Source organism: Rhinolophus sinicus, linkage group LG10 (assembly GCF_036562045.2).
Source record: "Rhinolophus sinicus isolate RSC01 linkage group LG10, ASM3656204v1, whole genome shotgun sequence".
Lineage (NCBI taxonomy): Eukaryota > Metazoa > Chordata > Mammalia > Chiroptera > Rhinolophidae > Rhinolophus > Rhinolophus sinicus.
Window position 1 is genome coordinate 8,893,588 of NC_133759.1, and position 12,032 is coordinate 8,905,619.

The following is a 12,032-nucleotide window of genomic DNA, read 5'->3' on the forward strand; positions in this document are numbered from 1 at the left end:
ACTGTCGCTACTGTGACTGGGCCTTTCTTCTGGAACCCTCACCTCAGAAGCCGCCCCTGACTGCCGCAGCCTGCAGCACTGTCCCCGACCCCAAGGCCTGGTGGTCCCCAGGGCATGTTCCATTCCATTAGCCCTGAGTCACTCTCTGCCCTCATCACCTGGCAGCTCTTCACTGACCACGCCTTCACTCCCGGGCAGGTGGGTCCGTGGTAAGGTGAGCAGGACCAAGCCTCTGGCTGCAGCCTATGTCAGAAAACGACCCCCTGCAGCCTCCTCTTTCCCTCACCCTTTTCCCAGTGGGAACCAAAACAGAAGGTGTTCTGACTGCTGACAAATATAGGTGTTTTCAGTCTTGGGAAATCAGGAAGTGTTCCAGGGGAAGGAACTGGCCGGTGTGCTGGCCCACGGCCTGCAAGGTGGATCCGCGACTGACAGACAGAGACCTGCACTGGGTCTTTTCTGATGAAGAGCCAGCCCTCGCGTCAGTTAAGGGCCTGCCTCGTCACACACCTTCTTTGTGCAGTAGCTAGAGGGAGTCCCAAGCAGATCTGGAAGCTTTTTCTTATATTCTTTTTCTTCCTAAGTTTAAGACCAGTCACACACACCAGGACATGTGTAAGCGACCCTGACAGGAAACTTCGAGAAGGAAGTCAGCTAGTCCAGAGTCAGAAGTAGTCCAGGACGGATTGTACACTGTGAGTCCAGGTCCATGGGGAAAGAAGGCAGCTTGGAGCGGTGTTGTTGAAGGCCACTGTCCCTGTGCCAGCAGCTTGTACACGTGGCCTCACTTGGTCCCTGCTGTACGTGTCGGAACGAGGCTTTGGGCCCAGAGTGCGTCCCCTAGGCCCCAGCCTGTACGTGTCGGAACGAGGCTTTGGGCCCAGAGTGCGTCCCCTTAGGCCCCAGCCTGGAGACTTGCTTTGAAGAGGACAGCTCTCTTCCCCAGGTCCCCACCTCCCTATCTGCACAGCAGAGATCTGTCCACGCCCCCGGCCTCATGTACATTCTCATATACGTAGGGCTAACCAAGTTGTCTGCCTTGCCTCTCCCAGCAGTGATGGCACAGGAAGAGATGCCAAGTCCAGGCTTTCGGGGAGACCTGGCAGACTCCCTGAGCAGCCTCCCAGTTGGCCCCATGCCGCCCCCACCCCCCCAGTGTGGCTCAGGGCTAGAGTAGCAGTGTGAGGCAGGAACACAGCTCCTCAGATGAAAAGATGACACTCTTCAGAACCTTCTAGATATGACTGTGACCCGCCACCCCCGCACACACGTAGTCATCCAGGCCCACCTCAGCCAGCTCCCCTGACCAGGTGTCCGACTGTTCTCAGGACTGAGACGGCAGGCAGAGAAGGAGAGAAAAATGTCAGTCAGCTGGTAGCTGCACTGGGCCTGGGCTCCCTTGACCTCTGCTCAGTTTCCGCCCAGTCATGCCCTTGAGGCCGGGCCCCCTCTTCTGATTACTGGACAGACGACAGGCTATATGGTGGTGACGAGTTAGAGCTCCAGAATCAGACCCACTTGGTTCCATGGCTTTGGGCCCTGCGCCCCCTGAACTCAGTTCCCTTCCCTGTACCAAAGAGGCGGGCAGCACCCACTCCCTGGGGTTCTTGGGAGGATTAGAAGAGAGTGATGTGTACCAAGCACAAGCCCGGTGCCTGCATCGCGAGGCCTCCTGTGGACGTGCGTTGTTTTCATGGCGTTTTATCTGCGTTGTGATGTGTAGGGCTGAGCCGTGCTTGTCTGCTGCTGTGTGCTCAGTACCGTGTACCCAGAAGCCCACTGGTCTCCAAGGAAAATCACTCCAGATGTGTGGATGCTGCCGAGCTGGCGCTCACACAGGCACAGCCTGCCCCCCGACCCACGAGCATCTCTACCAGGAATTGCTTTAGAACTGGCACTTTGTGGTCACAATGCTTTGGGGAAGCGGTGGTGGGTTTCTCACCGTGAGGAGATTTGATGCCTGGTATCAAGCGAAACGTGAACAGGATATGGTGATAATGGTTAAGGTTAGAAAGCCACCCTGCATGTGGGCTAACAGCTACGCCTACAGATGAGGGCAGAGCTAGCAGGTACCTGGGGCCCTTCGTACCCAGCATTTCTGGGCGGAGAAAGAGGCTCTTCACTGAGGTTTTAGCCCCATTCTGCTGAGTCTTTGAGAGCTTTGGCAGGTGTTAGTCTCTCTGAACCAGTTTCCTCATCTGAAAACGGGGATGGTAGTGCCAAGCCTCCTGCACAACGGCGTTGGCAGTTAGGAACCACGGAGGATGGGCACAGGAAAGGGGGTGCTGCCTTGACCACCCCTTGGAGGGGAAGGCTGGAGCGCTCCTGGGCCCCGTGCTTTCTGCTCTGCCTCCACCCCTCCAGTCGTGGCTGCTTCCAGTTTTTCTCCCCCACAGCACCTTTTCCTCGGTGCAGAAGGCTCTCGGAGATCACCTGGGCTTCTCCCAGGTAGCCCTGGAATCAGGGTCACCCTGTGTTCACATCGGACAGTGTGGCCATCCGTGGTCTCTAACCACCCCACCACCAAGCACTGGGGACATGTTGGGGTCGGGGAGGAGCCCACTCTTTACCTCAGACCCCAAGGCCACACCTGAGACAGACTGGACTGGATAGAACTGAGCCAGGGTCCACACCCAGCCTGGCCCCCTCCAGCCCCCCAGGTAGCTCAGACCCCTTCCATCACGTGCTGGTATGTGTGAGCAGAGGGGAGCCAAGGTGGGGAGAAAAGCAGGTCTGAGTTTGAAAACTTATACTTCGTGGGCTGTTGTGTGGACAGAATGAAGTCAAGACACAAAAGCCCTCCGTGACCAACACGTGCTGTGCCAGTGTCTATTGCCAATAATGGTGTGTATCCAGAGGAGGGTCAGAAAACCATACCTACTCCCAGGTGTAGCAGGTAAGGGCCCAGGTTGTGTAGGACCAGTGAGTGACTGAGGAAGAAGAGAAGGTGAAAGAAGACTCAGCGGTGGGGCGTTCTGGGGACAGTAGGGTACATTTTCCTAAACTGTGGAAGGGCCGGTGCAACACTTTTTTGCAGGGGGCCTAGAGAGGGCATAGAGAACAGGCTGGGGATAGAGCACGGCCTGGCAGGTGCCTGGTCTCACTTGACTCAGCCAGGCAGGCACCTGCAGGCAGAAGCCAGTGGTCCCTGCAGCTGCCCCTCTGTTGTCGTGGCCAGGCAGCCCCCCAGCTTGGTTCTCAGTGCACTGTCCATGCCTCATAAAGCACTCCTGGAGGGACGGCTGTCAGTGTGGGCGGTGAAACAGGCTGGGGTAGGTTGAGTTGCTTGCCCGAAGACAGACACACAGAGGTGGAGCGGTCACTGAGCCGGCGTCTGAGTGGCCCGAGTCCTGCTTTCCCCATTACACCACACTGCTTCCCTCTGGGAACATGTGGTTGCAGCCCTGGCTCCCCCGCTCCCCGACTCTTCACCTTTTCCCCAGTTAGGGCCTCTGCCTCGGGCTGGGTCACTGTACGGGAAGTCAGGGGCTAGTGGCCCCTCTGTCTAAAGGGCTGAACATTAGGGTCAGCGCACAAAGAGGGGTGACAGAAGATCCCCTCTGCAGCCAATTTTAAAGTGATAAAAGCCTTGTCGCCAGGACAAGGGCAGATTTTGTAGTTTGAAGATGTGCCTGGAGGCCCTTGCAGCCTGAGTACAGTAAAGTAACTCGTTGTGGGTGCGTGTAGGCGTGTTTATGAAATAGTAGGCGACTCCGGTGGGGCCCGCAAGGCTCAGCCTGTGCTCACTGGACCAGAGCGTGTGTGGCATGCTGTGCACCCCTGGAAGGCACGCAGCAAACCCTGCCAGCCTCGCCAGCACACGGGGAGCCATCGGCAGCTTCCATTTTGTGTTGCTAGTTCTTTGTTTTTTTTTAATTGCGGTTAAATTTATTGGTTAAGATTATGAAAGTTTCAAGTGTACAGTTCTGTAATACATCATCTATCTGTTGCATTGTGTGCTCACCACCCAGAGTCTAGTCTCTTTCCGTCACCATATGTTTTGCTTCCTTTTACCCTCTTCTACCTCCTTTTATCCACCTTCCCCTCTGGTAGTCACCGTACTGTTGTCTGTGTCAATGAGCTTTTTTCTTTGTTATGTTAATTCATTTGTTGCTTTCTGTTTTATGTTTCACATGTAAGTGAAATCACATGATTCTTGACCTTTTCTATCTGACTTACTTCGCTTAGCATGATACTCTCAAGATACACTCATATTGTCGCCAATGGCAGTGTTTCATCTTGTCTTACAGCTCAGTAGTATTGTTAATTCTTGTGAGAACAAAACTGGCATTTTGGAGCCCTTCTGCCCAAGAATGCAGACTATGCTAAGCGTTCTGTGCGCATTACCTCAGGTCCTCGCCACGCCAGCCCTAAGAGCTGGGTGCTCTTATGGTCCATGTTTCACCAAAATGAAAGAGGTTAAGAGATTCCCAACTGGTCTTACCAACTAGCGAGGGACAGAGCTGGGGTTCAGCTCTGGTCTGTCCAAACCTGAGCCAGTTCTGGCCTGCCTCGTGCACTCTCCTTGCCTGTCGTCCGCTGGTTCTCCATATTTCAGTGAATGATTTGTGACGCATGAGCCAAAATGGCAGCGATAAGCCTGTTGAGCAGACTGTTAGGTTCTGTAAACATGCACAGGTGTCTAACATGACAGCTGCTTCATCCTGGGGCCACATTGTGGGGGTTAAACAAATGCACCTCATCTTCTGGGCAGGAGGCTGGAAGCCATAGTGAAGGAACTGGGTTGTTTTCACTAGAACATTCCACTTCCTTGATAGAGCAAGCAGTACCTAGAACATTTACGATTTTAACTTATTTCTTGGGTTCTGGGCCCACAAGTGATCACTTTTGATCCATTCCAGGCATACCACATTAAAGTAGAAGGGTAAGAGTAGTTTGGAGACTTTTTTTAAAAGTTTCTTTCTTAGTCATGAAAATCATATGCTGTTTGATGTATGTGTGTATTATGTATACACACATAATAGGATGCGTGTGTGTGTGTGTGTGTGTGTGTGTGACACAGGATAATTCATTTTTTAAACAAGCAGACCCCACGTTTCAGAAACACCTCTTAGATTAATGACAGTCTTAAACTCTGCTGCACACACTTTTCTAGCATTCTGTGGACCACTGGAATTCTCAGTCAATTCGTTTATTTTGGCCCATTCATATTCCCTGGTGCTGAGTCCTTCCAGGATTAATCAAAGAGAAAGAACATAAGCATCTATCTACATAAAAGCCAAACCCCAAGGTGAGGCAGAACCTGATCTCATTTCCGTCAGGAGCCTGGTGATTGAGGTCTGAGCTGAATAGGCCAGCACTTGTATTCATGGCTACTCTCACCTCCCCTGCCTCCCAGAGACCAAAAGAATCTTCTGCATTTGGGAGCCCAGAGCGTCATCAGCAGCCTTGTTGGCCATAGTCCCCTCTTCAACCTTCAGTTCCAGTTCCAGTCTTAGTGAAGGAAAACTGGAGGTCTTTAGAGTCACACGTCATTCCATCTGTGTCAGGATTCTCAGGGATGGCAGCAGAAGAGCTCTTACAGTTTTCAGACTCCCCTTTGAGCTTTAGGCCTGTGTGTTCATGAGGAGAACAGACGTGTTCCTGCCTGAGACGAAGCATTCTGCAGCAGCTGCAGCATTTGGGTACTTCGCCAAGGAATGCATAAGCTATATACAAAGCCGTCCTCGTCACATCCAGCGGACGCAGCCGTCTCTGCAGCTTCTCCACAAGCCCTACAGCTGGAACATACTGGTGGCCTCTGCGTTTTGGGAGGCGGAACACGTCTTGGAAGTGTCCTCTGAAGACTTCCAGTGTCCTGAGGACCCCAGGTAGGGGAGGCAGCCAATGTCTTTCACCAGTTTCCAGAAGTTCCTACGGAACTTCAGGCCAACAAAGGCATAGAGCATGGGGTTGAGGCAGGCCCGCAGGTAGGCAATGGCCTCCGTCACTGTGACAGCGTAGTGGAAGCTGATCATGGTGTAGTACTCCCAGCTCGTGCTGCGGACGAGCTTCACGAGGTTGAAGGGCGTCTGGGTCAGCACGAACATGGCCACCACCAGGAAGATGATCTTGAGAGACTTGTGCCTCTGAAAGCCTCGGGCGTGGAGCAGGGTCTTGATTATGACCGAGTAGCAGACAATCATGGCGAGCAGTGGCAGGAAGAACCCGAGGCTCATCTGGATGGCGAGAACGGGCGTGGAAATCCCGTCGTCATGGTAACCACAGATAGACTTGTCCTGGTGCCTGACATCGCCGTAGATGATCTGCGGCAAGGACACCAGCAGGGAGAACACCCAGGTGGACACGCAGATGGCCTTGCCCCAGCTCATCCGCTTGGCCTGCTGGTTGTAGGCCTTGGTGGCCTGAACCACTGCCATGAAGCGGTCCATGGTGATGCAGGTGAGGATGAGCATGGACGTGTAGAAGTTCAAAGTGTAGACGCCCAGCAGGGTTTTGCACATGATCTTGCCGAAGACCCACTCGTGGATGCCCGCGTAGGCCCAGAAGGGCAGCGTGCAGACGAACACCAGGTCAGCCAGGGGCAGGTTGAGCAGCAGCACGTCCGTCAGGCTCTTCAGCTTCTGGTAGAAGATGTGTATGACCAGCACCAGCGCGTTCCCCACCAGGCCGCAGATGAACACCACCACGTACACGCAGGGCAGAAAGAAATGGCGGAACTGCAGGAAGCGCTGGAGCGCCTGGCTGCTGTTGTGGGGAGTGTCGAAGAACCCGGGGTCCTGATAATCGTCGTCAGCCATGGTGTCTGTGCTGTTGGACATCTCTGAGTCGAAACACAGGAATTACATTTAAGGCTGAGGGCTCACTCCCCTCACCTTCCCACTGCCCCGCTGCTCACATTTAGGGCACATAGTCATCTCCTAAACCCACCCAGCGTTCTGCCCCCTGCCCGCACATGCTGGTATACTGGAGATAGCCCGTTGTACCGGGAAACGGCTCAGACTGGACAGGGAGTTCTTCTTTGGCCCTCAAATTCTCAGGGTCTCACGCATCTGAGAGACGATGCCTGACCTCACGCATGGTGCATAAAATCCTGTGCTGACTTTGAAATCAAAGGGCACCATGTAGTGAAATGGGGACAGTTCCCTTTGGAAGGGCAGCACTGCTGCCTAATGGGGAGGGCCTGTCTTCATCTGCCTGTGCCTCACAGCAGGTGCCTGCCCACCCTGGGCCCCATTTCTGTTAAATTAGCCCCCGGCGCTGCTTATTCTGAAAGCTAAGGCACATATTCCCCTTCTGGGGGGTGGGGGGGGGGGCCGAGGGGAAGGGTCCACCATCAAGGAGACTCCTCGAGACCAGGAGGTGTGTGGGGACGGTCAGGACTCGTGCTTGCGTGGGTCGTGCATCCTGCCTTTTCTTGCCCTTGGATGCATAGATTTTAAAAGATGGCTTATGGGGAAACAAGGCGCAGAAAAGCACATGGCTGACAGTGCTTGACCAGGGAGTGGGGAGTTCTCCCTCCCCAGTCCCAACCCCAACCTTCCCCCTTATTAGCTGCCACAGTTAACTACAGCCCACCGTCAGAGCTCTGATTCCTGAAGGTTTCTTGACCTTCTGGAACCTCTTCACAGGTAGATTTCCCCAGACAGGAACATTGCCTTAGCTTTCATGACTAGCAGTTTAGGGCCAAGGGGTCTCCTTTACCAAATGGAAGACGCCAGTGGGTGGGCTACTGCAGCAAGGCTGGTGGCTGGCCTTGCAGGGAACTTGCAGCGAAGCCCAAACACCTGCCTTTCTTGCCCGGGGCTCCTGGCCTTTAAGGTGTCACTTCCCTTTGACCCTTCTCTCTGCCCTGTGACCCTGCTGAGGACCACAGACAGGGCACAGAGGTGATATAACCCGTGGCCTGGGAGTGCCAGGCCACTGCCCTACAGGTCGCAGCACACGGTGGGTTGTTGCCAGTGACCCAGTGCCATGTCCTGCTAGTACCTCAAGAAGTGTTTTAAGAAGAGCGGGCATTTGGTTTAGCAACGTCAGAATATCACCTGGCCAGACGAGGGCATATAAGCGGAGACATCTCCGTCCTTATCTACCCAGAGATTGTTCTCTTCCTGACTGGAAACGCTGTCAGCCCTGGAGGTGCCGCCTCAGTTTTTCCTGGGGGCAAAGCAGCCTTTCTTGCCCACGAAGGACCTTGCCTTTGGGATGTGACTACTCAGTAAAAAGTCCCTGCTCCTAGACCACAAGATGTCAGCTCTCTATGAGTGACAGGCCAGCCGTAGGCACCGTGCCCCGCCAGCTCCCTGGACTGCTGGGGTAAGTAGGTCAGATGACGGTGTGTATGTCTTACTGCTTCACACAGAGACGAAAACTTTTTTTTCATCATTTAGAACATGAAGTAGGTGGCTGTCCTTTCTTAAGAGTAATGTCAACTCTCCATTATTGCTTGACTCATTCTTGCCCTTTTAAAAAAAAAAAATCCTACCATGGCTGTTGCTGCATCCTTATCCTGACATTACGTTTCCTCAAAGGCCCGTGCAAATTCCTTTGTGAGAAATTCCTCTGTGATAGCAGCCTGTTGTTAATAATGTGTGAGCAGGTTGGCCCTGCACGGCTCTGTGTAGATAGAGTATGAAAAATTCCTTTTCCTTCTAGAAATGTTAAAACCATTTATCTTCTATAACCAAAGTTCTATGTTGATTTGTGAAAATTAAAAGTAATATATACAGTAAATGAGCAAATTATAATTCAGATATAAATAGAATATAAGTAACGTTTAGAAAGTGCTTTGAATAGTGTGAAAAATGCAATGCACTTAAATTGCTGAGAAGAGTATAAGCACAAAGTACATACGCAGAATCAGTATTGGCTGTTACTATTAAAGTGAATTGATGACGAGAAGGATGTAAAATTGATCATGATTGTTAAGTCAGCCTTTGATCATAAACCCCTTAGACTCATAAAAGCCACAGACCTTTGCCTCAGAAATATGTACACACACCCCTGCAATTCTGGGGATTTGTGAACCCTGACTCCCTGTGCCACATAACTGTGCACCCTTGTTTAAGGATCCATGATCCTCTATAGGATTTTGACCGTATTTTTTTAAAACAGAAAAGTGACCAGATTTTATCAGTTTGCTTGTGGCTGGTGGAATTAGGGGTGATGTATTTCCCTTCCTCCTTTATATTTTTTTATGTTTTCCAAAATGTCTACAGTGGCACATTGAGACAAGAAAGTAAATCTAATCTGAGATAGCAGCCTGTCTTATAAAATAGAAAAGAAACAAAAACAGACTAGCCTCTGCCTGTCTCCTTCGGAGGGTCTGATTAGGCCATCACCGCCAGTACCATGACCTTACAAGCACTGACTCTCTGCCCAGGACCGCAGTCCTCTAACCCTCACAGCAGCAACAGCAGAGATGGAATCCGAACCAAGAGCAAATGAGCGCTAAGGCCTGGGCATCTGACATCAGGCTGTGCTGTAGGCAGGCGTCTGAGCTGACAACCTGGAGTTCTGTCTTACCTATAAAGCAGACAAGTGATTCACCAGCAGAGATGATGTGTCAGTTCCAGAGACGAGCTCTGTTCAGCAGCAGGTCCTGCCCCTACTGCTCTGTGATGTGGGGTGTGTTTCCGCTGAAGAGCTTTTAAGAACTCTTGCTTGGGGATGATCGAGACCCAGCCCATCATGCAGATCAGAATCCACATGACCAGCCCGCACCCCATGTAATTTGGGGGCCAAAGATAGGAAGCGGTGGCTCTGATGCTGCGTACCTGCTGCCACCGGGCTGGGGACGTACTCTTCTGCCAGGTCCCAAGATGGTTTTTGCTTGTAAACTAAAGGGGAACACTAAGTTGGTCTGGCTCTGGCAGTCCACTGAAGATGGCATTTGTACCTTAAGATTGTTTCATTTACTAGCCATATGTCTGTTTCGAACAGTTTGGGTCTAGACCATGCAGAGTCCCAGCGGTGGCCTGGGTTCTATGTCTGCATGCAGCCTCCACTCACATAATAGCCACTGGTGCTCATAGCCCTGCAGAGGAGGTACCCCAATTGTATAAATGAGAATACTGAAGACAAAATAACAGCCCCATGTGCACACAGCCGCTAAGTGGCCCTTGCAGGATACAAACCCAGGTCTCTGTCATTGCGAGACCAGTGGGCTCTAGATGGCTTCTAGGTGATGGGTTTGCCGTGGGGCCTGGTGCAGCCCTGCCTCCTACAGCCTCACCACCGGGGCCCCTCGTAGGCCGTGCTCCCCCGCCCTGCTCATCCTGCACAGTCCTTCTCACTTCTGGAACTCCCCAGGTAATGAGCACCTTGATCAGACTACAGTTTCAGCTGTTGGTCTCCACGCTCCTAACATGCAGGCGCTTCTGGGAAATAACACTTGGGAGGCAGGAATTGGAGGAATGTCTGCCTGGGTCAGATTCCCCCACTGCCTGCTCTGTGGAAAGCGTACTAGGTAGAGGTGTGGACTCCATTTCTGCTTTCCCAGAAGCAGCTACCCTCCTTCCAAGTCACCAGGCCTCCCTTCCCTGATTGTGCACCCCTATCCAACCTGCTTCCCCCCAAGGCTGGTGCTCTGCCCCCCTTGTTAGGCAAGTCCTCTCCTGTGGTTGTTCCTGAGGTCAGGGTATCAGGCATCGGGAGTAGGGACCAGAAGCAGCCCCAGAAAACTAGAGACAATAATACTCAGTTCTATTAGGATTCGGGCCCTGGGCTGGATGCTTCTGTGTATAGTTGTCTAATCCTAGTCATGTACAGGCGAATAAGCAAATTGGTGACATTAGCTCATTTGTCCAAGAACACGTGTCCCCAGGAGTCACCCAGGATCTGTTCCCTGTAGTACTCTGAGTATGGAGCTATCCAGGGGGCCCTGGTAAAAGATCTGAAGACCTCTACTGGATTTTCAGGTCTTTGAATGAACTAATTCAAACTCTCCACCAAACTGATACAAATGAATGAGGCTCTGTAGAATATGTATCTCTAGACTGATGGGTGGGCGGGTGGGTGGGTAGGTAGGTGCAGGGGCTGAGGGATGAATGAACAAACGAATGGGCTAAACCCAGTACTGGAGAGGAGATGGGCCAAAGCATCCATCCTTGTGAAAGAGACCTTTGGGGGCAAGACATCCCTTTAGAGTGACATTTGACAGTCTTTTAAGCTTTGAGAGATGAGCTTTACCCAGGGGCAAGCCAACCATGTCATTTGGGACTGGTTCGTAGGGCAGAGTCTGCCCGGCCTGACCCTTGTCAGACACTTGCTCAGCCATGCTCTCTCTTAGCAATCACTTGTATTCCGTGGGGAAAACCAGGCCTTGCCTGGTGCCCTGTACAACTAACTGTGTGCATGCATGTGGGTGCTTGGGGGGTCGGGGTGATGTGTATGTGGGAGCATGACCACATTTGTCATAACTGTTCTCCAGTGGAAAGCTCTCCAGTGAAAGACTTGCAGTTAGATTGGAGAAACAGAGCCAACTGGGGGCCAGAATTTTATTTCAGCTGCTTCACAAAGTGCCTTTTGTTATCTGCCAGTTTGTCATGTTCATTGTTTCAAGGGCATTGCTTTTCTTTGAAACAAAACAGTAAACTTCTTAAGGGCAAGTACGCTGTCATATGTCTTGGATTTCCCCTGGAATACTTAAACGTTTCCCAACTAGAATTGAGGGAGGAAGAAAAGGAAAGTGGCAGCCATGCCAGCTGCAGGTTTACCTCGGAAGTCAGACTGTTGACCTCACCTTTCCCAAGCACCTGACATCCTTGAGCCTGAGCCTGAGCTACGATGGCACCCAGGGAGGCAGCAGCAGAAGAGGCTAAGTGCAGGGCATTGGTGGGCGAGGGGCTGCGGAGGACGAGTGAAAAGATCCTCAGAAAAGGAGCCTAACAGAAAAGTGAGTTGGCTGTGGCTTGCTCAGCGGCGCCCCCAGGTGACGGTTGCGAGAATGGGCCTGCAGGTTTGTGTGTTGTGTCAGACCAGAGTTACCCAGTAATCAAATCAGGTTCCCAGAAGTGCTTTTCTTCACTTGGTTTTTAGACAAAAAGGAAGCCAATGACTAAAAGAAAAAC

General features: G+C 52.1%; 2 protein-coding genes across 8 annotated transcripts in view; one reads left to right on the plus strand and one right to left on the minus strand.

Moving 5' to 3' along the window:
* Positions 1-12,032, plus strand: part of FYCO1 (FYVE and coiled-coil domain autophagy adaptor 1) — a 77,755-nt gene that overhangs the window by 41,762 nt on the left and 23,961 nt on the right. The gene's annotated exons all lie outside the window — the stretch shown is intronic.
* On the minus strand, positions 5,137-9,608 carry CXCR6 (C-X-C motif chemokine receptor 6). Of its 2 annotated transcripts, none has more exons than XM_019724052.2 (2): positions 9,487-9,608; positions 5,137-6,784 (listed from the first exon to the last, which is right to left on the minus strand). In XM_019724052.2, exon 2 carries the CDS (start codon positions 6,780-6,782, stop codon positions 5,736-5,738), a length of 1,047 nt encoding a protein of 348 aa, XP_019579611.1. In that variant the 5' UTR covers positions 6,783-6,784; positions 9,487-9,608; the 3' UTR covers positions 5,137-5,735. The 2 variants fall into 2 exon arrangements, with proteins under 2 accessions (XP_019579611.1, XP_074168608.1); XM_074312507.1 differs by lacking the exon at positions 9,487-9,608 and adding an exon at positions 8,447-8,557 and having other exon boundaries at positions 5,601-6,784.